Genomic DNA, 27,408 nt, shown 5'->3' on the forward strand with positions numbered 1-27,408 from the left:
TTCACTGTGATTTCCGATTGTTGCTCTTTGATGATATCCAACCCATCAAGCTACTCAATATTGGACTGAATATGGGTTTGTAAACTTGCAATCTCAAAGGTGAAAGTAGCAGAGAAACATTGGATCTGAGACGAATTGGAACTTGTGATAGTTTTGAATTCTGAAATAGTATCAGTTAAAGAGACAATTTGCTCTTTTAGTTGTTGGTTATCCATCTCCAGCTTGGAAATCCTATCACAAAGCCGCTAATAGGTCAGAGGTTGCTGACCTTGTGATGAACAAGAATCACCTACGTCCAACATTATCAAGAATCCGCAGACCACAAGAAAGATGCCCACCCAAAACTAGCATGCAAAGAAGTAGTCCACACGTGAGGAGGAAGGAATCCACATGAAACAAGTAGAAACTCACACTAGCCTACAAACGTAAGAGCAACAGAAATAGTATTAGTCGTCACCAATGGATCAAAGAAAATAAGGATATTGTCACAAGAACTCGGAGCTGTATGTATGAAACCCTACAAGAACAGAAAACAAAAGCATCTATAATAGTATCCACAGCAATTGACAAAGGAGGAGGAAGTAAAGAAGCTCGAGCTGAACACAGTCACAACACCCAAGATAGAGAGCACACGATCACACCCATAACATAAACCAAGCGGAAGATAGAGACAATGATGCAAGAGTGAAAAGGGCACACAACTGTCGGTAAGGAACTCACAGACACCACAAAAAAACTGACAATGGCAATCACCCAAGACAGAGGGCACATGACCACACCCGTAATGAAACTCGAGCAAAAGACAAATGCAATCCAAGAGGCACATGACCACCCACAAGGAACTCACAGACACCAATAAAGACGTAGTAGGAACACTAACGATGGCCATGGAAACCTTCATCGCAGGAGAGAAGAGTACGAGCATGAGAGAGGTCATAGAAGGAGAAATGGTCGCGAATTGCGGGAGGAGACATGGTCACAAGAGAAATATTCAAGAAACAAACTCCAAGCACCATATAGGAGAGCAGAGAGACCAAGTAGCCCCCCGCAATGTAGAATGTACAGTTGTGGTAGATGCTCCATGAGTATAGAACAACATTCCTTCCCTTAGGAAGAAACAAAACCAAAGGTGTGTCAATGAATCCTCCCCCATCTGTAGGAAGAAACCTCAAAATGTATGGAATCTCTGAAACCTGCTCAAGTGTCCCCATATCAATATCGAAAGGTGCCTCCTCCAAATCATGTGTACAATGCCACTCTCCTGAAAAAGACAAGTTAGGATCAACTAGGATCAATGTAGAACATGTATTAAAGATTCAAGTCTCTCCTCTGAAGATAAAGTGACCTCCTCCAGCTGTTGTATCAAAGTATTGACCATCATGTCAACCTCAAAAGAATGATCAAGTAGAGAATGAAGATGAGGGTTGGCATGTTCCCTCACAACAATTGAAGAAGGATCATCTACACTAAAGAGAAGATGAATGTCATCAATAGTGTCTCCCAAATCTGTAATGTAGGATTCCACGAACAAACTCACAATGTTTGTCAAGTAGTCATCCCATAGAATTGAGTCTGGAAGACAAAGAATATCCTGCTGCACTGAATCACCTGAATCCATGGTTGTGTGAAAGCGTCATCAAGAACAACAATTGATGCAATGGAAGGAGGAGAAATAGATGGCTCGAGAACTTGATCACATGTGAGAATACCCAAGTTCAAGTAGCCAAAGTTCTCCTCAAATCTGGATCAACACTGGAAGTGTGCTCAAAATTTATTGAAGAATCAATATCATCATCATGAGCAAAGTCTGAGGAGTAGTATAATTGAGATGCATGATCAACCAAACCTGTGGAAAGAATCTCTCTAATCTTCAAGTCTCTGACAAAAATTAAATCAGGTGTGAATTCCATAGTCCTTGTTTCCCCATGAGTGAGCTAATTAATGGAAAGAAGATTATGACTTAGGTGAGGTACCTAGAACACATCTTTGAAGTGTCCCTCCTGCATATCAATAGTTCCTTTCTCAATCACATTCATGTAGTTATGATTACCCATCAAAATAAGTGGAGTATGACAAGGATCAAATGATGAAAACATTGACTGTGAAGATGCCATATAATGAGAAGCCCCTGAATCTAGAAGCCATCTCCCTGAATCTTGACTTGAACTAGCAACTAATTCTTGACCTTTTCCCATGTGATCCTTTCCTTTATCTATATGTGAAGAAGAGGATGAAGTAGTCATTCTTGAAGGTAGACTGATTTGGTTCTTATTAAGAAGATTCTTGAGGTCATCTATCTCCTTGTTCCAATGATGTTCTTCTTGTCCATTCTTCTTACAATATGCACAAGTGAGCAACTCCCACTTGGACAATTTCCACTTACTGTTGGAGTTGTCTTGTGGTGAGGAGGTTGAGTGTTCTTTCTCTTGTTGTGTCTTTTTTTCCCATGGTTTCTCCTTCTTGTTAGACCCTTTTCCTTGATTACCTTTACTAACCATCAATGCTTTAGACTTTGAAGACTTGAGAATTCCCATGCTTATCAAGTTTGATTGTTCTACCATCAACATCTCTGCGAATGCATCAAATGAAACCATGGTGTAGGAAGAACCTAAGGTTAACTTATGAGTGTTGAAGCTGAAAACAAATGGTGCATACTCTGGAGGAAGTTTCCTCATCAAATGATTGATCAATTTTTCATCCTCTATGGTAAGTCCACAATTGTTAATCAATGACCTTAGCTCATGTGCCTTGGTGATATTGTCTTGAATTGTGTCAAACTCCTTAGGATTTAATTTCATGAGATTTTCATCAAGTTCAAAACCCCTAGCTTTGTCTACTTTTGCATACAAGCTAGCAAACTTATCCCATGTTTCTTTTACAGTTTTACAATTGTCAATATGGAAGATAAGATCATGTACATGTTATTCATTTTTCACACATGTTCAAATCAAGGAAAACACATGCTTATTACTTTCAAGTAGATTTCAGAAAAATGCATCAAAGAAAGCTATTCTATTCATTCTGAAATAATATACAATGTTTGCATGATGGAGAAAATCATGACAGAAATTAAAAAAATGCTGAAAGTAATTTTTCTCCCACACATCTAACTGTGAGAGTAGCTCCTACGTGCTAACATGCACCTGTATTCTACTGAATAGAAGAGTAAAAGGAGAAAAATTCATGGGCACCAGTCATTGCCTGTAATGACTGGTGATGTGGCATCCAACTGCGTCCATCCTCTCGCTGCTCGAGATATCGCCCGTTCTGTGCTTCCAGTTCTTGCATTCACGAAGAAGAAATGGGTTAGATCCAACGGATCTAAGCAATGCTGATGACTCACTCAATCTCGCATTTATCATCCTACATGCTATTCATCTCAGTGAAATACAGGTACATATCAGCAGATAGAGATTGGTATGCAGATCAATAGCAGAAAAATAAAAGTATTGAAGGGACAAACTAGCTTTAGTTTTTGAAACCTTTTACTTTGGACGAGCAGTAAAGCATATGAAATCAAGCAATGGATTGAACAAAACAAGAGGATTATATGTATGCAGCATTTCAAGAGGAAAAGCCACTATTATAAAATAAAAGGTGTACTCAGCCAGCAAGCAAACTAATTGAAATTCTGATACATTTTTTGTGAGAGAGCATTTAAAGTTATTGGCAAAGCATGGAAAGATAGTAAAGATGGATTTTCATACTTTATATGTAGCAGATGTAAACAGGATGTTTAGTTCTCCAAGCAAATACAAAATACGAAAAGAATGTTTTCAGCAAAGGAATCATTATTCACAATATCTCTTACAATGATTTGGAAGGAGACTTCAAGCAAAGAGCCAGTGACAGAGAGATCTGGTATTAGAGTTACTTTCAGCAAGGTAATCAAAATAATTGTTTATATCAGTTCTTGCAAATATTTGAGAATGATTAACATACAGAAGATCAATGAAATGACAAAGCAAAAACAGTGTCTATATACATGATACTTCCAGCTGAAACGAACGGTGAAAGGAGAATAAGAATTAGCATGCAAATAGAGAACCCTTACAAAAGCATGGTACAGATCTGAGGAAGAAATAAATCTATACTAGCAGCCTGCTGTAATAAGAAGTCATCATGTATTTTCTTTTCATAATCTTCCAAAGATCATAGATCTGAGCTATATACGGTGTCTTCACGCATAAGTAGTTCCAGCAAGGTCAAAAGGAAGAGAGAACGTTAAACAAGCCAAAAATCCTCATGATAAATCATAAATATGAGATATATCACAGGTATGCTGCCAAGAAAAACAAGAAGACGACGCCTATTTGATAACCTCTATCAAGTCAACCATTAGCTACAAATTTATTGTAGATATTTTATAAACATTTCACATACAGCTAAAGAAGGAAAAGATGAAAAGCTGGAGTCATTTTTTCTACATAACCATAGAGCGAAGATGCTTCATAGTATGCCAACTGAGGAGGAGAGAAGAAAACCACTCAGAAAAAATCACTTCCAGTGTACGGCAAATGCCATATGAACCATGGCAAGAAAGAAAAGCAACCATCCTTCATATTAGCCCGTGAGTCTCCAGGCGTTTTCTTTTATTGCAGAGACAAGACAAAGTTTCAAACCCAGCAAGCTATGGAAGAAAAACCCCCATATTATAAAGCAGCCGTAATAGAAACAACAAAGGAAAGAAGTGGGTTCAAGATGAAATTCATTCACAAGAAGATAAAGCCATAAAAGAGGAAAAGGACAAATTTAATCACCAGTCGGCGGCTTCAGAAGCTTTCCTTATGCCAAGGTTAAGCACTGACGACTCCAACAAAAACCAGTCGGCAACCAAAAACGCACATACTCATGCCCATAACAGCAAAAAAGACCCTCATTACGCCTTCCAAAATGAAGAAGAATACCAGGAAACGATGCGGCTGAGAGGAAAAATACAAAGAAAGAGTGTAGGCAGCTAGGGTTTGAGGGAAAAGCCTTACCCGCATTTTGCTTCCCTTTTGCATAAGTTGCTTTATTTGATGTATTTCATAAACTTTCGGGTCCGCAAGGTAAGCAGTGAGGAGTGTTGTTTTCAAACATGGATTTATTTAGTTTACTCGCCCCTTCTAATTTTAGTTTATTATTTTTAATTGCATGTGTTTTAATAGAATTATTATTTTATAATTGATTTTGTTCAAATTCAATTATTCAATGATAAAATTCATGCAATTAAAGTAATAAATCAAGAATTAAAACTATAGAGAGAAGCATGTTGCATTTTAATTTTTAAAATTTTCAACTCAGAGTTTCAAATAGTTGAGGAGTTGGATTTTTTAAAAATGCCACAATTCGAGGGGGTAGCTGCAGTTGATATATTTAAAGGCACAATTCAGACTAAAGACTTTAGAGTGCATTATGGAGTGATTTTTGGCAGTTTGGGGGGCTTTTTTGGATTTTTCTCATGCATGGATGGTGAAACCTCAGTTCGGGATATTTTGAGCATTTTTTTTGGAGTTTTAGTGGTTTTCAATAATGAGTTAACTCATTATTTCGACCCAGCTTTTCGTGTTTTGAAACAGTGTATTGTTTATATATACTCCTCTTATTTTTGAGGAAGTGGTTTGGATTTTGGGAGAGGATGCTTATGTGATTTTGTCCTTAGCATTTTTTTTCTTGATTATTCTGATCCATTATGCAGATGTACTGTTTTTTGGGCATTTGATTGAAATAAAGGTTTCGTTGGAACCAGTTTTGGAGTTGACAGATTTAGTTGTATGCGTTGAGGTGATTGATGTTATTCAAATTGTGTTTTAATAATAGACCTTTCTGGATGATGTCTTATCTTGTATCTTTTTGATCTAGATAGATGTTCATAGGTTTTGAAGTTGTGTTTCCATTATTGATATATTCGATTGTGATCAAATTCCTTTCGTATATTTTCAAGTTCATAAACCTTCTCTTAAATTATTGATATGAATAGCGGATCTTCAAATAAGGTTTCTTGTGATTGTCTTGTCAAAACTTTCATTATGTCTCAGGTATAGCAGTAATTTGTGTTATCAATCTTGGTGTATCACCTTATTTCTTTAAGTTTTCCGTGTTTTAGGTTATCTTTTTACCCTTTTCCATCTGAAAGTTTCACTTCTCCATTAGTACAAGTAAGGTATAAGATATATCATACAGGAACCGGCCTAGAATCCGGAGGTTCAGCCAAGTTATAAGTTACCCACAACTTTTGGCTGATCCCATGTTTCTCCAAAATCGCTGCAAGTTTTAGGACTTAAGGCAAATTTTCAGGGTGCAGATTTTGGAGAAAACAGTTTTGGCACGCCCGGTGGGACACTTGCCTTAATTTTTAAGGAAGTTGTTGCTGTTTTGATGTGCGAACAGCAGGGTTATAATTTTTTCTGCATATCTGGTGACTCTGTGGGAAAGAAAGGTACAGATCAGTGCTGTTAATGAGAAAGGTACAAACCAGAAGCTCAAATACATTTGAATATTTATAGCTTGAAACACCTAAAAGGCATGGAAGAACCCTTGCTAGGACAAAGCCAGCAAAGAGGAATCAGAAATCAGCATAGGGTACTCGAGTTTATCAAAGGAAAAGTCGTGACACGCTTTCGGTAAGTCCAAATTGGAGAGTTGAACCTTTTGAATCAAAATTTTTTGCAATTTTTACAGATATAACAGCAAGTTCAAGTTCAGCTGGAAATTTATTTTCTGGGCCAGTGGTAACCTCAATACATCAACAGCAGATAAGTTATCAGCTACCAGTAATGGCACACCCAAGAAATTTTGCTTTTGTTCCCTTTGATCAAGGAAGTCCTTTAAACCTCCAACAGCATAATGACATTCCTTTAGCAGCTTTGAAAGGAGTGCCATATTTCACCAGAGAAAGCCAAACTACAACTTTTGAGCATGTTAGAGATATAGCAACCTTATGCAACATTCATCATGTGACACAAGAAAATGTAGCAATCAGGTTATTGGCAACTTCATTCAAAGGTAAAGCATTGGAATGGTTCAGAAGTTTATCAGTGGCTTCAATAAGCACATGGGATGAATTGGGTGATGCATTCACCAAATTTTTTGAAGACAAATCTGATCATTTGTCATTGGTAAAACAGCTAACAACCATAAAAAGGGCTCCACAAGAACAAATGACTGATTTCAATACACGTTTTCAAAAGACGTGGGAGAGGATACTTGCCGCTGTTAGACCAAGTGCTGATCATGCATTTTTGTACTATCTTAAGAGTTTGAACAGCGACATTTCTGTTATGATTCAATTTATGGGTGGAAATATGCTGCCACAAGCATTTGCTATATCAGTAAGGGTAGAAAATAGGCTCATACAAGCAAGTAAAATTGCTCCTAGACCTCCTTTGCCTATTTTTTTGAATATACAACCACTGCTGGAACATCTAAGCCAACTAATCAGCAAGCTTCATCAACAAATCTCCCACATGCCAACGTAGAACAGCAAGCACAACCTGCTGTTACAAAATCGCAGCCTAAGGTACATGCATCAATTCCTTTTAATGTTGTTGAAAATTTGAAGAAAATGAATGTATCTATTAGTATTTGGGATTCTTTGGCAATACCTGGTCAAGTTGATATGTTGCGATTTGAATTATCAAAAAGAGGTAATGCTGGTGAAAATATGCCAAGTGCTGTATTTGCGAATAATAAAGAAGGTAACAGCAAACTAGCAATTCCAGCTGTCAAACCTCCCCCTTTCTATGTGTCTTTGATCATAGGTAATAATTTGGTTCACAAATGTATGATTGATAGTGGAGCCACAAGTTTAGTTATGCCTAAAAAGATAGCAGATCAGCTAGGGCTGAAATATCAACCTCTCAAGAAAGGTGTAGTGCAGTTGGATGGGTCAGTCGTCAACACAATAGGTGTCATTAAAGATGCTAGTCTTACCTTGCATGCTTGTCCAAATTTTTCAATACCTAAGGATGTTTATGTCATAGATCTTTCGCTATATTTTGCATTATGCTTATCTAGAGATTTCACTGCAAAGATTGGTGGCTATTTTTCATCAGATTGGTCTCATATGCTCTTTAGGTCAAGATATGGTACAAAGATCACCATTAAATCCGAAAAGTTAGCAAAAGACCATATAGAGCCTTACGTTCCTGCTGCTGTAAATGCAAATCTGGTGTCACTTGATAGTGATGAACTTGAGGTAGTAGATTCTAACACACCTCTTAGTGGTATCCCGGATATTTTGCTTGATGAATGGGCTGCTGAAAATGCTTCTAATAGTAAAAACAACATTGTTCATGATGCTGGTTTTGGAAATTATATGATTTTAGATCAAAATTCAGGAATTCCAAATCTGGTCAAAGATGCAAATCAGATCAGCAAATAAGAAAATCAGCTATGGAAGATGTATTTTGATGGCTCACGAAGCAAGAATGGTGCCGGTGGGGGAGTAATGCTGGGATCACCTCAGGAAGATAAGTATTTTGTTGCTTTTCGCTTTTCATTCACATGTTCTAACAATGTGGCTGAATATGAAGGACTGGTACAAGGTTTGGAATGGGCAAGGAAGAGAAAAATAACGTGTTTGCAAGTTTTTGGGGACAACGAGCTCATTGTGAACCAAGTTAGAGGCCTGATTTCTGTTAAGAATGACACTCTAAAGCTGTACAAAAACAGGGTATGGGATATTATAGAAGAATTTGAAGCTTTTAATATAATATCCATACCTAGAGAGAAAAACCAGTTTGTTGATAGACTTGCAGCAATAGGCGCACAGTTTGATATTGTTGAAAATGTCGCAAAAAAGAATGAACAGCATCATGTTAAGGTAGTGGTTAGACCTTCAATACCAGATAACAACATAAATTGGCAGGTTTTTGATTCAGATGAACAGATTTTAAACTTTTTGTTACAAGAAGATGTGTTTTCAGTTGCTTATCAGGATAGATTCAGTTAGCAATATGGTGATCAGGTTATTCAGCTGAAAACAAACAAGTTGCCTAAAGGTTTGGTCACTTTAGAAACTATCTTTGATCCATATGATTAGGTGAAAAAGGATAAGACTAGTTTGCTGGTGAAAGAAGAACATTATGAAGAGCTGGAAATTTCTAAGGGGAAAAGGCTAAAAGTTGGTATGATAAACTCACCACAAGAAAAACAACTGTTTATTGAATTATTTCAAGAGTTTAATGATGTTTTTGCATGGGATTATTCTGATCTAAAAGGCTTTGATCCTAAATTAACCTAGCATACTATTGAACTTGAGCCTAATACCAAGCCTATAAGGCAAAAACAGAGGCCTGTGAATCCTAAGCTAGAACCTTTAATGCTGAAAGAGTTAAACAAACTTTTAGAAAGAGGGATTGTCTCTCCTATCAAACATACCTCTTGGGTCTCTAATCTAGTACCTGTAAGAAAGAAAAATGGAGAAATACACTTGTGCATAGATTTTAGAGACTTAAACAGGGCTTCATTAAAAGATAGGCATCCCTTACCATCCATGGAACAGATTTTACAATATGTTTCAGGTTCTGAAAGATTTTCTTTGTTAGATGGATATTCTGGTTATAATTAGGTGCTGGTAAAAGATGAAGATCAGTTTAAGACAGCATTCGCCACAAAATGGGGAACCATGGCTTACAGAAGGATGCCTTTTGGGTAGCAAATGCTGGAGCTACATTTCAAAAGGCTATGGACATGGCGTTTCGAAATTTAATATACAAGATAGTGCTAGTATATCTAGATGACATTACTGTTGTCAGCAAGGAAGCTAAGGATCATATTTATCATCTTAGACAGGTGTTAGAAAGATGCAAGGAGTTTGGTATTTCTCTTAATCCAAAGAAATCTGTATTTGTTGTTCATGAAGGTAAACTTCTCGGTTATATTGTTTCAAAGCATGGTACTACTATAGATCCTAAGAGATTTCAAGCAATTTTAGAGTTACCATTACCCAGCCATAAGAAGGGTCTACAAAGTTTTGTTGGTAGGATAAATTTTGTGAGATGTTTCATATTTGATATTGCTAATCTTTTGAAGCCTTTAACAGAAATGTTAAAGAAAAATACTGTTTTCAGTTGGAGAAAGGAGGGAAAACGTTGTTTTGAAGCAATTAAGGAAGCTTTGTCTGCTGCCCCTGCTTTGATTAATCCAGATTTTACTAAAGACTTCATACTGTATGCCTATGGCAGTTTTGACGCCATTTCAGCAATGCTGGTGCAAAAAAATGATGAAGGTTTAGAGCAACCTGTTATGTTTTTCAGCAAAGGTTTGCAAGATACGAACAAAGGTACAACTTTGTTGAAAAGCATGTCTTTGTTGTTATTAAAAGTCTTAAAAAATTCAAACACTTAGTTTCCAATAGCAAAATTCATCTAATGGTGTCTCATCCAAGCGTGAAGGAATTTTTGTTGAGTAAAGATTTAAATGAAAAAAGAGCAGGCTGGATAACTCGTGTGATGGAATACGACGTTGATATCCATATCACCAAACTGGTTAAGGGCAAGGGATTATGTGAACAGTTGGCAGATAACAGCTTTCAAGAGGTAGAAATCAGTCAAAATCTATTGCTGGTTGATCATGATCAGGCTGGAAGTAATCAATCAAATTGCTGGTTGACAGAAATGACACATTTTTTTGCAAATAGGGGAGTGTCCTTTGAGGTTGGATAGAGCAAAACGCAAGTATTTCAGACTTCAATCAATTCCTTATGTCTTGGTTAATGATGTTTTGTTTAGAAAGGATGATGTTTTGTTTAGAAAGGGTCATAGTGGCATGTTATTACGTTGTATAAGTGCTGATCAGACCAGCAAGATTCTGGAACAATTTCATGATGAAGGGGGTCACTTTTCCCCAAAGACAACAGCTTATAAAGTGTTGAGGGTAGGATACTATTGGCCTGATCTGTTCAAAGACGCCCATAGTTGGTCAAGAAAATGCCAAAAATGTGCATTATTTGCTGGCAAGGAAAGGCTTGCAGCCTTACCTTTGCAACCGATATTGGTTGAACAGCCATTTATGAAGTGGGGTATTGATTTTATAGGCCCAATTAACCCAAGCTCGAGTTCAGGTCACAAGTGGATTCTTGCAGCTACGGATTATTTTACAAGATGGACTGAAGCAGCAGCGCTAAGAGAGGCAAATGAATCAGCTGTACTTAATTTTTATGATGATTTGACTACAAGGTTAGGGGTTCCTGATTCAATCATTTCTGATAATGCATTAGCTTTTTTGGGAGCTAAAGTGACTGAATGGGTGTTAAAGAAAGGTATATACCTGAATACCTCATCAAACTATTACCCTCAAGGTAATGGTTTGGCTGAAAGTACAAATAAGAACCTTTTAAGGATTATTAAAAGAATTTTGGAGGAGAATAAGAGAGATTGGCATGCAAAGTTGAAATTTGCCTTATGGTTGGATAGGATTACTCCTAAGCGAATTATTGGAGCGTCTCCTTACGTTCTAGTATACGGGAAAGAGGCCAAGTTACCTATTACTACTGAATTTCCTGCATTACAGCTTGCTGACCAGCTAATATTGTTTGAAGAACAAGATCCTCTTAAGCTGAGGTTTGCTAAATTAATGGAGTTAGAGGAGAAAATGAGTAATGCACTGCAGGAAATGAAATTCCAGCAACTATAGGTGAAGAAAACATTTAATAGGAAGGCAAAAGCTCGTCATTTCAAAGAGGGAGATATAGTGTTGAAGTGGGATGTACTTAAGACGAGACCAAGGCAGCATGCTAAGTTTGATCACTTTTGGGAAGGCCCTTTTCAGATTATTGAATGCAAGGAACACAATGCATTCCAGCTTGCCACTCTTCAAGGAGATGTTCTACTGATTCCTATTAACGGGATTCACCTCAAGGCTTGCTTTGAGGTATGACTTTATTTTTGTTTTTCTAGGTTAGGTTTCATGCTTTCAATAAATGCATTTGCATATTAGTTTAAGTTTTCCCTAAGTGCTGTCCAAGCACATGTCGGTTTTAGTTTCCTTTCCTAGAGTAGTTTCCTATTTTGTTCCTTAGGTTTCAGGAGTGTCAAGTTGCTAGTTTGGTTGTTTCATTTCATACCAACCCACCTCAATCATACACACTAATGCATGGATTGAACGCATACATGTAGGTTAGGCATACGCCTAGGGCTGCATTTTTCATGTCATTTTCAGTCTCACTTTCATACATACCTGGCAGCCATAACCATACACACACACACACACATCCACTAATCACCTGCATCCATCCAATTCACACATTTTCATGCATGATTAAGATGAAAAACTATGAATTTGACTTCTAAAGTTGACGCTACAGCCTTATCGTGCACAAAAATCAGTCTAATAATAACCTGTCAGTTGTTATTAGACTCATTTGCATGCATCCCAGCCCATACCAGCAACTTTAGGGGTCGTGTCAAGTCTGGTCTAGGTCCAAGGAATTCATATTTTTCAGACTCTTATGCCCAATGGATGTCAAAGGCAACTGATCAAGTGTCTAGCAGGCAGACAGTCAGCAAAGGTCACCAAAAATGTTATTCATTTTTCACACATGTTCAAATGAAGGAAAACACATGCTTATTACTTTCAAGTAGATTTCAGAAAAATGAATCAAAGAAAGCTATTCTATTCATTTTGAAATAATATACAATGTTTGCATGATGGAGCAAATCATGACAGAAATTAAAAAAATGCTGAAAGTAATTTTTCTCCCACACATCTGACTGTGAGAGTAGCTCCTACATGCTAACATGCACCTGTATTCTATTGAAATCAATAACTGAATAGAAGAGTAAAAAGTTCATGGGCACTAGTCATTGCCTGTAATGACTGGTGATGTGGCATCCAACTGCGTCCATTCTCTCGCTGCTCCAGATATCGCCCGTTCTGTGCTTCCAGTTCCTGCATTCACGAAGGAGAAATGGGTTAGATCCAACGGATCTAAGCAATGCTGATGACTCACTCAATCTCGCATTTATCATCCTACACGCTATTCATCTCAGTGAAATACAGGTACATATCAGCAGATAGAGGTTGGTATGCAAATCAATAGCAGAAAAATAAAAGTATTGAAGGGACAAACTAGCTTTAGTTTTTGAAACCTTTTACTTTGGACGAGCAGTAAAGCATATGAAATCAAGCAATGGATTGAACAAAACAAGAGGATTATATGTATGCAGCATTTCAAGAGGAAAAGCCACTGTTATAAAATAAAAGGTGTACTTAGCCAGCAAGCAAACTAATTGAAATTCTAATACATTTTTTGTGAGAGAGCATTTAAATTTATTGGCAAAGCATGGAAAGATAGTAAAGATGGATTTTCATACTTTATATGTAGCAGATGTAAACAGGATGTCTAGTTCTCCAAGCAAATACAAAATACGGAAAGAATGTTTTCAGCAAAGGAATCATTATTCACAATATCTCTTACAATGATCTGGAAGGAGACTTCAAGCAAAGAGCCAGTGACAGAGAGATCTGGTATTAGAGTTACTTTCAGCAAGGTAATCAAAATAATTGTTTATATCAGTTCTTGCAAATATCTGAGAATGATTAACATACAACAGATCAATGAAATGACAAAGCAAAAACAGTGTCTATATACATGATACTTCCAGCTGAAACGAACGGTGAAAGGAGAATAAGAGTTAGCATGCAAACAGAGAACCCTTACAAAAGCATGGTACAGATCTGAGGAAGAAATAAATCTATACTAGCAGCCTGTTGTAATAAGAAGTCATCATGTATTTTCTTTTCATAATCTTCCAAAGATCACAAATCTGAGCTATATACGGTGTCTTCACGCATAAGTAGTTCCAGCAAGGTCAAAAGGAAGAGAGAACGTTAAACAAGCCAAAAATCCTCATGATAAATCATAAATATGAGATATATCACAGGTATGCTGCCAAGAAAAACAAGAAGACGACGCCTATTTGATAACCTCTATCAAGTCAACCATTAGCTACAAATTTATTGTAGATATTTTATAAACATTTCACATACAGCTAAAGAAGGAAAAGATGAAAAGCTGGAGTCATTTTTTCTACATAACCATAGAGCGAAGATTCTTCATAGTATGCCAGCTGAGGAGGAGAGAAGAAACCCACACAGAAAAAATCACTTCCAGCGTACGGCAAATGCCATATGAACCACGGCAAGAAAGAAAAGCAACCATCCTTCATATTAGCTCGTGAGTCTCCAAGCGTTTTCTTTTATTGCAGAGACAAGACAATTTCAAACCCAACAAGCTATGGAAGGAAAACCCCCATATTATAAAGCAGCCGTAATAGAAACAACAAAGGAAAGAAGTGGGTTCAAGATGAAATTCATTCACAAGAAGATAAAGCCATAAAAGAGGAAAATAGCAGATTTAATCACCAGTCAGTGGCTTCAAAAGCTTTCCTTATGCCAAGGTTAAGCACTGACGACTCCAACAAAAATCAGTCGGCAACCAAAAACGCACATACTCATGCCCATAACAGCAAAAAAGACCCTCATTACGCCTTCCAAAATGAAGAAGAATACCAGGAAACTATGCGGCTGAGAGGAAAAATCACAAAGAAAGAGTGCAGGCGGCTAGGGTTTGAGGGAAAAGCCTTACTCGAGTTTTGCTTCCCTTTTGTATTTTAACCAAGGCATTCGATTACACAACTAAAATGCATAAGTTGCTTTACTTGATGTATTTCATAAACTTTCGGGTCCGTAGGGTAAGCAGTGAGGAGTTTTGTTTTGAAACATGGATTTATTTAGTTTACTCGCCCCTTCTAATTTTAGTTTATTATTTTTTAATTGCATTTGTTTTAATAGAATTATTATTTTATAATTGATTTTGTTCAAATTCAATTATTCAATGATAAAATTCATGCAATTCAAGTAATAAATCAAGAATTAAAACTATAGAGAGAAGCATGTTGCATTTTAATTTTTAAAATTTTCAACTCAGAGTTTCAAACAGTTAAGGAGGAGTTGGATTTTTTTAAAATGCCAAAATTCAAGGGGGCAGCTGCAGTTGATATATTTAAAGACACAGTTTAGACTGAAGATTTCAGAGTGCATTATAGAGTGATTTTTGGCAGTTTGGGGGACTTTTTTGGATTTTTCTCATGCATGGATGGTGGAACCTCAGTTCGGGATATTTTGAACATGTTTTTTTGGAGTTTTAGTGGTTTTTAATAATGAGTTAACTCATTATTTCAACCCAACTTTTCCTGTTTTGAAACAGTGTATTGTTTATATATACTCTTATTTTTGAGGAAGGGGTTCGGATTTTGGGAGAGGATGCTTATGTGATTTTGTCCTTAGCATTTTTTTTCTTGATTATTCTAATCCATTATGCAGATGTACTGTTTTTTGGGCCTTTGATTGAAATGAAGTTTTCGCCGGAACTAGTTTTGGAGTTGACAGATTTAGTTGTATGCGTTGCGGTGATTGATGTTATTCAAATTGTGTTTTAATAATAGACCTTTTTGGATCATGTCTTATCTTGTATCTTCTTGATCTAAATAGCTGTTCATAGGTTTTGAAGTTGTGTTTCCATTATTGATATATTCGATTGTGATCAAATTCCTCTCGTATATTTTCAAGTTCATAAACCTTCTCTTAAATTATTGATATGAATTAGCGGATCTTCAAATAAGGTTTCTTGTGATTGTCTTGTCAAAACTTTCATTATGTCTCAGGTATAGCAGTAATTTGTGTTATCAACTTGGTGTATCACCTTATTTCTTTAAGTTTTCCGTGTTTTAGGTTATCTTTTTACCCTTTGCCATCTGAAAGTTTCACTTCTCCATTAGTACAAGTAAGGTATAAGATATATCATACAAGAACCGACCTAGAATCTGGAGGTTCAGCCAAGTTATAAGTTACCCACAACTTTTGGCTGATCCCATGTTTCTCCAAAATCGCTGCAAGTTTTAGGACTTAAAGGCAAATTTTTAGGGTGCAGATTTTGGAGATAACAGTACATATATCCTCAAAGTACCAATAGCAACATTATTTTTATGATTCCATTCTTGCAATTTATCGGGATCAAATGGTGCAACCATAGTTCCATCAATATTACCACTTAAACCTATTTCCATCGTTTTACTCTAAGCTCTAATTTACCATGTAGCATAATTATGTGGAGTTAAAATTGGAAATTTAAGAGAACCCATCATACAAAACTGAAAGAATGCAAGAGAAAAAGAAGCACAATCACTTAAGACAACACACCTCCCCCCCAAGTCTCTCAATCAAAAAATCCCCTCAAAACGAATGATTTTGGCACTTTATACTTAGTGCATTTACAGTAGCCAATTGTCAAAATGGACCAAAGTGGACTACTGATTTTGATGAGTTTCTTCCCTAGTGGAAGATTAGAAAGGACCCAGGTGTTATTCTTTAGCAGACTCTGGTGTTTAGATGTCATGGTCTAATCCTACTTTGGAATTTCTTTAGCCTCGGAATATGTTTGAGGTTCAAACACACTATGAATGTTGGCCATGAGACCAAAGTTAGCAGACTCTGTAGGTTTGCTCTTTTTTCGAGCAATTCTCCCATCAATGAGCTCATCATCACGAAGATTAGCAAGTGTCTTAGCCCACCACTTAGGCCATAGAGGAGAATGACCAACATTAGTATCAAGAGATGCTTGGTGACCAGGTTCCTCATCAGAAGAGTCTAGATCAAACTCAAGTGAAGCATCTACAAAGCGATGTAATCCTATTAGAGAAGCTGGAGGTGTCTGTACAGGGATCACTAGTATAACTAGAGCTACAGGAGCTACTTGAGCCCTCCCATCAAGTGGACCTAATGGAAGCCTAGCTCCCAAATCATGAGCCTTCATAGGCTAGTCTGCTAGATCAAGAACAAGCATGAATGGTAATCGTTGCTCATCAAAGACTACATCACGACTGTACAGGAGACGAGATGTCTCAATATCAACCAAATGGCAAGCTTTGTGAAGACTATTGTATCCAGCAAGCATAAGTTTCTAACTCTTGGAATCCAACTTGGTGCATGACGCATTAGGGATCCAAACAAAAGTAAGGGAGCCAAAAACCTTCAAGTGACTTATTCTAGGCTTGCGACCTAACCAAGCCTTTGCCAAAGTTTTACATTTGATCACCACTGTGGGTGACCAGTTCAAAAGATGAACTATAGTGTTAACTGCTTCTGCCCAGAAGTGCTTCAGAACATGTTCGTGTTCAAGCATGGATCGAGCCATCTCGATGATTATTTTGTTCTGACATTCAATTACATTGTTTTGTTGTGGTGTGTGGGGTGTGGTTAACTAGCGTTTGATGCCATGAGTATCCAAGAAGCTAAAGAATGCATTAGACCAAAATCCCCCCCCCCCAATTGTCTAACCTAAGAGTAATAATAGATTTTCCAGACTCTTTTTCAATTAAAGGTTTGAACTTCTAAAATACAAGAAATGCATCTGATTTCTTTTTAAGAAAATGCACCCACATTTTTCTACTGAAATCATCAACAAACAACATAAAATACTCGAACCCAAGAACAAGAGTGGCCATAGGGCTGCAAATATCAGTGTGAACAAGTTGAAGTACCTGAGAAGCTCGCCCTAAATCGCCACTGGGGAAAGGTGTGTAATGTTGCTTCCCAGCTTGGCATGCATCACAAACTCCAAGTTGCTAAGTCTAAATCTTTGGGAAACCAAGGGCAAGCTCTTCATGAGCAAGTTGAGAGAGATAATGCACATTTAAGTGCCCATACCGCTAATGCCAAAGTGTGCTAACAGAAGATTGCCAAGCAACCATAGCTAAGTCCCGAGAATCACCAAAATTAGTAAGTCAGAAAAGACCATGATCCTCAAGACCCACTGCAACAATAGACTGAGTCGCCCTATCAATGATGGTACACTGATGTGAACTAAAGGTGACATTCAATTGTGGAGAATGTCGCAGCAACTGATTGACTAAGAGTAGATTTAGTTCCATCCCTAGAATGTAGTACACATCGAGGAAAATGAGATTCCTCCTAGTAAATTAAATCTAAATGGTGCCTTTGCCAACAATGGTGTACTCTTCTCTGCCACCAAAAATAACAAAAGTTGAATAAGGTTGGTAATCAGTGAACCAGTCTTTGCAGTGGGTGAAATGATGAGAGGCACTTGAATCAATGTACCAGGCAGACGACTTTACATGATCTATTGCTCTTTAAGCCATAAAGGCATAAAAGGCAGATTTTGTCTACTCAGCGTGCTTAGCTCTATTCAGTTTGGGCTACGAACCTGATTGCTTAGATTTGGCAGCTAAGCATTTCTAACATTCGACCTTTATGCGACCAAACTTGTGGCAATAGTTGCATTAAATGTTCTTCTTTTAGGAGCCTTCTGAAGCTAGGTCCAAGGACTTCTGCTGAGAAGACTGATGAGACGTGCCCTTATCCTTTTGAAAGGATTTGGCAATAGAGGCCTGCTCTGTGGAGGTGGAGGTGGGACTACTACTGAATTGTTGTTTCCACCGATCTTGTTGAAGCAGAAGTGTGCAAAGATCAGTGAACTTCAGATCAACACCAAAAGACGTGATGTTTAGAGTCTCGATAAAATGCTTGTAGGACTTTGGTAGACTCTGGAGAGTGATAGCCACAATGTCCTCTTCCTCCATCTTGTGACCAATGGCAAGCAATTGATCACGGATTTCTTGAATCCTATTTAGGTGAGCCTAGAGCGATGATCATTCATCCATGATAATAGAATACAGAGTGTTCTTCAAGAAGAAAGCTCTTCTTTTGTCAGAAGTCTCATGAAGATTTTTGAGATGTGCCCATATCTTGATAGCTCTCTTGCTAGATGGAGTCTAAGAGAGCTGATCATCAACTACGGATAATTTGAGAAGCATCACTGCCTCCAAATTATTTAGATCCCATGTATCCTGATTAGTACCAAGGGCAATCAGACGTGTAACATTCAACAATCTAATTGGTATTCCGATACTCAAAAATTGCTATTATCCACTGCTTCTAAGTGTCATAATTTTGACCATTGAATTTTAAATTGCTCTCGAGTAGAATATTAGTCAATGATGCCATAGCACGTTTTTTAATGTAAAAGCATGAAAATCTATGAAGGTGCGTTCTGCGAGGCAAACAAATGAAAGGCCCAGAAAATTTGAAGGGGTACCCATAAGAGAGCTCGAAAGAATATGTTGTCAATTTCCAGATCTACTGACTGGAAAATTGAGGCACAAAAATCGACGCACCCAATAAAACTGACAACCTAGTTGAGCTCTCAAAAAACCCACCAAGAATCTATAGTCAAAAAAAATTCGGGGCCAAAAATTAGGGTTTTGAACAAAAACGGTCTTGTTGCAAAAAAACCACAAAAGATGGTGGAAATGTGCAGAAAAGATAGACAATAGTTGCAGAAAAATGGACATAAGAAGCAAATGTCACAAAAAATAATTTTGAAAAATATTGTTTTGATAATTTTGAACAAGAAATTATAATTTTTTTGAAAAAAATTCAAAGAATTGGCTCGAATACCATATTAAAAAGTAGTTGGTAAAATACTTGCTTGTTATTAACAAAAACTGAGAGGTCTATAGATACAAAAGAATAAAGCGATGTTTCCTTAGGAAACGATCATAAAGAATAGAAATATTCTATTCTAGCTAAAAGAAAACTAAAGAAAGCTAACAGATAACTACAACTAACTAATATTAGAAACATTCTAATATTTACAATAGATTACAAACAAATAACCATTAACTAATAATAGAAACTTATCTATTATCGTAATAAATACAACTATCGATTTTGTAGCGAGTTCCGGTCTAAAATAGGGCATTGATAGAATAAGAAATAATTCATATGAAAGTCTTGAGGGAGGAACAAACTCAAAGGCGACCAGAGATGAATATAAATCTCTGTGTCAAATGAGCATGGTGCATAAAGTTTGTGAATAGACTTTGATAAAAGACCAAAACCAGTTTCGCACATTAAGAAAGCGATGGTGAAGTATGAATCGTGGAGGGTTGGGATTAGTCTAAGTCAAAGAATCCCAAATAGAGAGGATGAAAAATATGAACAACTGCTTGGGATTTAAATTTTGAAGGCAAATATCATCACAACTTGTGGAGCGAACAGAGTGTGTGCAGCATATGGACTACGGGTATGCTATGATACTGAAAAAGAAGAGTAGCTGCGGCAGAAATTTTTCAGAGGTTATTTTTAATACAATTATATGATGGAGATTACATTATCAATAAACAAGATTTACACACCTTTGAGTATCGAACAAGACAAATTATAGCAGAGAGACTTGTTTTATATGATGACAACACTATTCAGCAATTACCTTTAAAATGGAGTTTATATAAGCAATGATAATATGAAAACATCCAAATAAATTGATATTTGTAAGGAGCATCAATATGACGAAGACCGTATAAATAGAGATCCTACAGAAGACACGTCAAATATATTAATCGTAACACATACTTAGAAGTAGAGATGATAATTTCATAAAGTGATAAGATGCTATTGTTATGTGATGACAAGTCAACATCAGGTTATGAAAAACATCAAAAAGTAGACACGATAATATTATTATCGACAAAGACACAAGGGGACAAAAGTCATTTCCACAACGTCATGGATATAAAGAGTAGTGACTATTAGCAACAGCTGGAATTGAAACAGAAACACAAGAGTTATATGGCAATCTTAAAACATACACAGCAACAACTTATAAGGTCTAATTTGTTTTTAAAAGATATTAATCAAAATGGTTAATGAACTTAACTAAACAAAAAGTGTGATTTATTGTTGAAATAGTGTCTCCTAATTTTGAATAGTCATACCCTCTGAATGATCAGAGATAAATATAAATTATTTGATATGCAAGAAAATGAGAAAGTACAAGAAAAGGTGAGTAAGACAAAAGGGTGGTGAAGAACAATAAATATGAAGTATATATAAAGAAAAGAGATGCAAAGTAAATGAATGTCATGGAAGTGAAGAAGTCAAAGATAAGTTTATAAGATAGAGTGAAGAATATGAAATAAGAATAATAAGAATAAGGTAGTGAATAATTAATGTTAGCAGTGGGGCCGAAATGAAAAAAGAATAAGAGCAGAGCAGTGAAATAAGAGATGAGCAGTGAGCTTTTGATAAGGAAATAAAAGTATAATAAAATACTTATATTTAGATTTTTAATCTTAGATATTTATTGATAAACAAAAAGAGCAAAGAGTAAGAAGAAAGATATAATCAGAAAATAATTTTGTTTTGAGGCTGACTTAAGGAAGAAAAGAAAAGTGTGTACTTGCAAAAATACAAGAATTTGAAGCAAATATAAATATTATTTAAAGAGAAGTAAATGTGCTAAAATGTCCATCATCAGTTGAGTAAGCAGTAGGCCAAGGTGGAAAAGAAGTTTAAATGCAGTGGGTCAGTGCTCATGAAGAACAAATTGGGAGTTGGTGCTTCCAATAGGTTGAAGCCTGTGAAGTGTGGGAGTTGGAGCTTCCAGTGAGTCGGTACTCATAAACAAAGGGGTTGGAGCCTCTAGAAAGTCGAAGCATACAAACATTGTTAAGAACAAAGTTTTTATAAAAACATTTATTTGTCTTGGATTTCTCCTACATTGGGTTTCCACGTAAATCTTTGTGTTATTGTGTTCATGTGAATAATTGTCTAATTGAGTTATTGTGGCAATTGTTTGGATAAAAGTTTTAAAATTTTTAAGTTGTTAGTATATTGATTGACCCTCCCCTCTCAGTATAATTGTGTGCTCTTCATAACCAATAAAATAATGAACTAATCTTAGAGAAATGCGAAACTAAGTTGAAAAAGTTTCGTACTGTTACCTACATTTTGTGGTGACAAAATGAAGGACAATAGGATCGCAAAGATGAAAGAGATCAAAGCATGAACAAATGTGAACAATGTCTCTCAGTAATGGGCAAATGTTGAAGGCAATTTTTGTCCAATGTTTGAATTTTTTGCAAAGACCAAAACAAGACTTCCTCTAACTCTCGCCAATGACAGGGAGCTATGATTTGAAACCTTAGTACTGCGGGCATCTTTGATCACTGGCTACCATTGTATGTGTATCTTGCTGGATCTAGATCTTATAGATTTGAGCAATCGCTAAATCCACTTGCATTCCAAACCTCCAATGAGCTCGTTGTTGTGAGGAGCTCGGGTGTTGTCCCACATGGAGTCACCATGGACAGTGAGATCCGCAAACAATGCTAGAGACTCACCAATGTTAAGGTTGCTGACTATCAAAAGAGCTCATGCTCGATGAATGATTTGGTCGGCTCCAAAATAAAAAGCAGCAAGAACTAATGTCTTTGCAAAGAGTGGATGTTGGACACGGTACACAAATCAGCGAATGTGGGCTTGGAGTGTGGATCCAATCAATGCAAAGCTCTCGCCTGACTTCCAAATCACCACTTCTTGTTGGAGAGGTAGGTCATGGCGTGGCTTCGCAGTTTGCCTACAATAATCATAGATATCTAGTCACTCTAACAAATGATGAGAATTTGAAATATATAATTACCCAATTTGTGGATCGGATTGCCAAATCCAATTTGCACCGATTTTGACTTTCACCCAGTATAGACAAGTTTACAGTCAAAATTCTTGCAAACAACCCTCTAGATACAACAATGAGGTCAGATCTTGCTCTAGATGCTCCCAAAAATTGTTGAATCGTGGCACTCCAAAATGTGAGACAAAGATGCTCTCCAACGGTTAACCAATGAAACTCCTTGGCTCTAATACCATGTAAGAATTTGCCTAAGGCAAAGAATGAAAATGCCAAGATCTAGAAGATCAATTGATAGCACAAGAGAGACAAAATGATATGATCCTCAAATGACTTGATTCATAAATGATCAATAATTGTTGATAATCAGAAGAAATATAATGTAGATATGCCTCAATATATAGGCAATGCGAGATAACTAGGAGTCATGCAAGCAATAAGCATAACGACTAAGCACATGTCTACCAGAGGTGGATTATCCTTCATTGTGCATGAAAGTATGTGCAACAATGAGAGGATAAGAACACAAAGGTGTACCACACAAAGAGGGGTGTGAGACATGTGCTCAAATAAAATGCAAACTCCTATGTGTCAACATGACAACTAATATGAAAATGTGTTATCCAAAGTAAACTTTAGTAAAGTGTAATAACTAATAAGCAATATTTAATTACACCAACATCGCCTTTCACTTTGTTCCCTAATTCAAAAAAATCTTCTCACCAATACTTCTTCCTCTTATTGATATGCACAATACATCTTCTTTTGTCTTTGTTTGGTGATCAACAAAAAAAGTAAATGGAGTTGCTAGTAGATAGTGTATAAAATTTTGCATTATGTAGACCATGCCCAATGCTTCCCTTTCAATTGTGTTGTTGTATTTTTATATTTGACAATAGACAAATTGCAAAGAACACAAAGTGATTGACATCTTGTGGTTCAACTCCTACAAATTCAGAAACTGTTTAGAGTAAAGCAAATAGAGTTCATATAGAATTGAACTACATAACAGCATACTGAACAACATATGAAATCAGATATTATAACAAGTGCCTTTTCTTCATTAATGCTCTTAATAAAGAATTGGGATTAGGAACTTTTGCACAAGCAATTTCCTTTGTCTCAACTACAAGGAAGCACTTAAACTTACCGATTGTCACTACATAATTGCCAACCATTAACAACTGCCAAAAACTACTCAACCCAATTGACAAGTCTCGACTATTCCCATCAATTGTATAACATAAGAAGAGCAAACTATGGGTAATTTAATTTTCTACAAAAGGTGGGAGCATTAATTTGGTGGTTTGTGTAGTACCTAGTTTTGTTGGGATGGTTGTTTTTTCGCATGACGCTCTTTATAGGAAAGGTGTATTGAATCACTATCTTAGCAAAACATTTCAATGCCATATTGTTACTTCGTTGAACATGTTTAAAGTCATGCTTGGTGAGGATGGAATAGAGGATAATGGATAGTTAAGATCTCATGTGACCATCCTCATAGATGACAAAAACCAAAACTCTGTGAAATCCTGATAGGGCATTCGGGATTATGGCAGGTCTAGAATTTGAGGAGTGAGGCCATATCTAGGTCAAGGAGGCTTCAATAGGCTCATATATTAAAGCTGGACATGATGAAATATTTCTCTTAACCAAGGTGTTAGAAAATAGATGGCTTCACACAAGATTTATGGATGGTTACCGACCACATGGTTGTCTCCCATAATAAGGTTTTACTAGAGCTCGTGAGAAGTATTATGTTTTTGTTGTTTGAAAATGATATATTACATAGGGTTGTGAGGAGAGCATAAATGATCAATAGAGTCCAATTAAAAGGCTCGGCAAGAAAGCTAGAGAAGTGAAGGTACACTTGGTGGTGGTGTTTGGTAAGGGAGAGCTGAATCAAGCTTATGATAGGTGACTTTCTTGTTTGAGTGGTGCTATAATTTCTAGGTGGGGTCTCTTAGAATATACGATTTGGAGGCGGTCGGGTCTGTGGTTGTTTTCTACGTTTTTGTGTAGCTTGTTGTTGTTTAATCCTTTTTCTTTGTTAGGTTTGGTTCCTCTTTGCATATGATCGTTGTTTTTGTTTTCTAGCTACTGCTTTCTTGTTAAGTAGTGGGTCGTAATAGATTTATCTTTTCTACAACTTGGTCGAGCTCCTCACATAGGCATTATGATATGTATGTCGGCATACATATGATATTCTTTGGGCTGGGCCTGTAAATAGAATCCCAATGATACTATAAATCTGGATGTGTCCACGATCTGTTTATTTATACGGTGCCAATTATTTATGGTAGCCGATTGTTACTAACAAGATCTCCCTTCTTTTTGTATCGCATGCATGACTATTTTTTCATTTTTATTCCACCTACCTGCTTATTTATATAATTAGCACTTCTAATCTTATTATATGATTCATTGAACACTTTTCAGACAAAAACAAATTATAGTGCATAAAGTATTTTTCAGCGTTATATATTGTGAATTTGCTATTATGATGGAAGGCACCTTAGAGAACATCTGAAATATTTTGTTTCATAGCTTACGGCCTGAACATACAGGTGTGTAATGGTCATCAACATTCATCGACATGTCCATGATTTATATATATGGTGGCATTTATGGTTGCTAAATGTTACTAACAGGATCTTTCTGCTTTTTTATTGAACATGTGCCAATCTCACTGTTAATTGAGAAGCAAATAAATTTTACTTGCAAAGGGAAAAAAAAATTCAACCTGTAGTTAAGCATCAAATGCATGAAAATGGATTTCAATCATGAATTAACCCAAATTACGATTACATTTATTTATTATTCTGTGGTATTAATGCACCTATTATCATGCCTATTCCACAGGTAAAGAGTTGGAAAGGAATTGCTGACCTTTGTGAGCGCTTCCTTTTCAGTAAATTTAAGGAGCAGGTATATATCAAAGATATCAATATATCTATTAAATTCATGATGATTGTGTAAAGCTCAGTTTTCATTAATTAAGAACATGTCTAAATCTTTTTAACATATTTACTGTTGAATCATCATTTATGTACTATTTTGCTAGTTGATCATTCTGGAAAGTAAGACCTCAGATCTGTTATTTAGCATATTATATAGTACATACACAAAGCAATAGTAAAGAAATGGCCTGCCATCAGAAAATTAAATTAAGTATACAAATTATTGAACTCTTGATAAATAAGAAGAGAAATGTTATATTCTACTCATTGGGTTGATATTATGTGGTTGGAAACCATGTGTGAATAAACATTGCTGTTTCACCTCTTTAAAATTTTGAAGATGGCTTGTTATTTTATTTTAATTGTCTAATAGGCATTGATTTTTGTTGAAACTAGATTGAGATGCCCATTGATAAGGCGATGGAGACTCTACTGAGGCTAGGACTTGTGACTGAAGAGTTGAGTTTTGAAGAGATACAAAGTAGAGAAGCTTCAATGGTGAATGGGATCAAAGTTGTCCCACTCAATAGATCTTACGAGATCTTGAAAGAGAAATGGGGGAATCTGCTTCATTGATACCAGCTATATCACATTGAAGTCAATTTTGGGAAATGCCAATCCTCGTCCGTGTTAACGAATGTTCTGTACAAGTTGTTTCTCTGAAAAATTATTCCCACTTCAATTCTTATATTGCATTGTATACAAGCATGACAATACTAAATATGTCATATTTCTGCTAAATTCTATAGTAAGTCATTTGCAATGTTGTTATCTTATTGCTCTACTATAGGTGAAATTCAAGAAAATTATGTTTTCCTTCATCAATTGGTTTAAATGAGATTTCTGGAAGGAAAAATGTAGTAGCTTCTATAGAACAGAATATTTTGAATTACCATACTAGACATTCTAATGATTACATCAGGAAAACAACAATAAAGCCTAAAAACTAGTGTAGTGTGCAAAGTATGATATTCTGAGAAAAAATTATTGATGGCTATTCATTAGAAAGAAATCCTCAAAAAGGTCAGTTCCGGCAAATTTCATTGCAACTTCCAGCAGCAGCAGGAATCTTCATTCCAATAAATAGGTGCTCAAATATTCCAGGAAACTATCAAAATTTGGAGTTGCAATAATATTTGTGTTTTGCAAGGTGCCTATGTGATACAGATAGAAATGACCACAAACCTTTTTCCCACTTGGTATATACTTACATGTTAAATCTGAGCTGTTAGAAGAGGCAGAGTTAACTTCCATTAAAAGTTTTGATTGCAATGCTACAAACTGAACAGTTAGAAGTCATTGTTCTTCCTTCTGTTAGGACAATTCACTGGGATGAGAGGTGCGTTCCTCTTTACTGGTATAATTATTTTGGTATACAATAGTGATCAAAATGTAGAAGTACTATGCTCCGAGGACTGGGACATGTTTCCAGTATGGGTACGGTTCAGGGCCAACTTTTAGGGGACAAATATTTGAAAAAAGGGGAATTATAGAGAGAGAATCAAATATGCCTATTATAACATTGATAAACCATTCACCATACACATTTTAGAAGCTCAATACATAGAAAATAAAAAAATTTCAGATACTTTCATTGTAAAAATATAGTACACATATAGCAAAAATACCCAAAGGCTCCAAGTTTCATGCATGAAATGACATAAGGAGAAGCCCAACTAAATAGTACACAGTAACCAAAAACATAGAAGTATTATATAAAATAGGAAAAAGACACACATACCCATCAAATCAAAGTACTTGAGCCCATAAGAACTGCCAAAGCCAACCGAAAGCCTCCATAGTAGGAATTAGAAACAAGGGGGTTGAAACGAAAACAAAACATCACGGACAAATAAATAAAAGTGTCTTTATGCACAACTACCACCGCATCAAGCAGCCAAGCAGAAACAACAAATTGCTCTAACCAATTTATTTTGTCACCAACAACAATCCGTCCAATCCAACCCAAACCAT

The 27,408-nt window shown here is 36.3% G+C and overlaps 1 protein-coding gene across 3 annotated transcripts in view; it reads left to right on the forward strand.

The window, feature by feature from the left end:
- LOC149531008 (DUF3754 family protein, putative (DUF3754)) overlaps positions 1 to 26,255 on the forward strand; it is a 272,285-nt gene extending 246,030 nt beyond the window's left edge. For all 3 annotated transcript variants that reach the window (XM_089809608.1, XM_089809609.1, XM_089809610.1), the window contains 2 exons: positions 25,337 to 25,402; positions 25,831 to 26,255. In XM_089809608.1, coding sequence (XP_089665734.1) covers positions 25,337 to 25,402; positions 25,831 to 26,010 — 246 coding nt within the window. In that variant the 3' untranslated portion in view covers positions 26,011 to 26,255. The remainder of the gene's footprint in view (positions 1 to 25,336; positions 25,403 to 25,830) is intronic.
- Positions 26,256 to 27,408: the final 1,153 nt, after the last annotated feature.

This window comes from Cupressus sempervirens, chromosome 11 (genome assembly GCF_028749045.1).
Source record: "Cupressus sempervirens isolate cs-2001-9-10 chromosome 11, ASM2874904v1, whole genome shotgun sequence".
Lineage (NCBI taxonomy): Eukaryota > Viridiplantae > Streptophyta > Pinopsida > Cupressales > Cupressaceae > Cupressus > Cupressus sempervirens.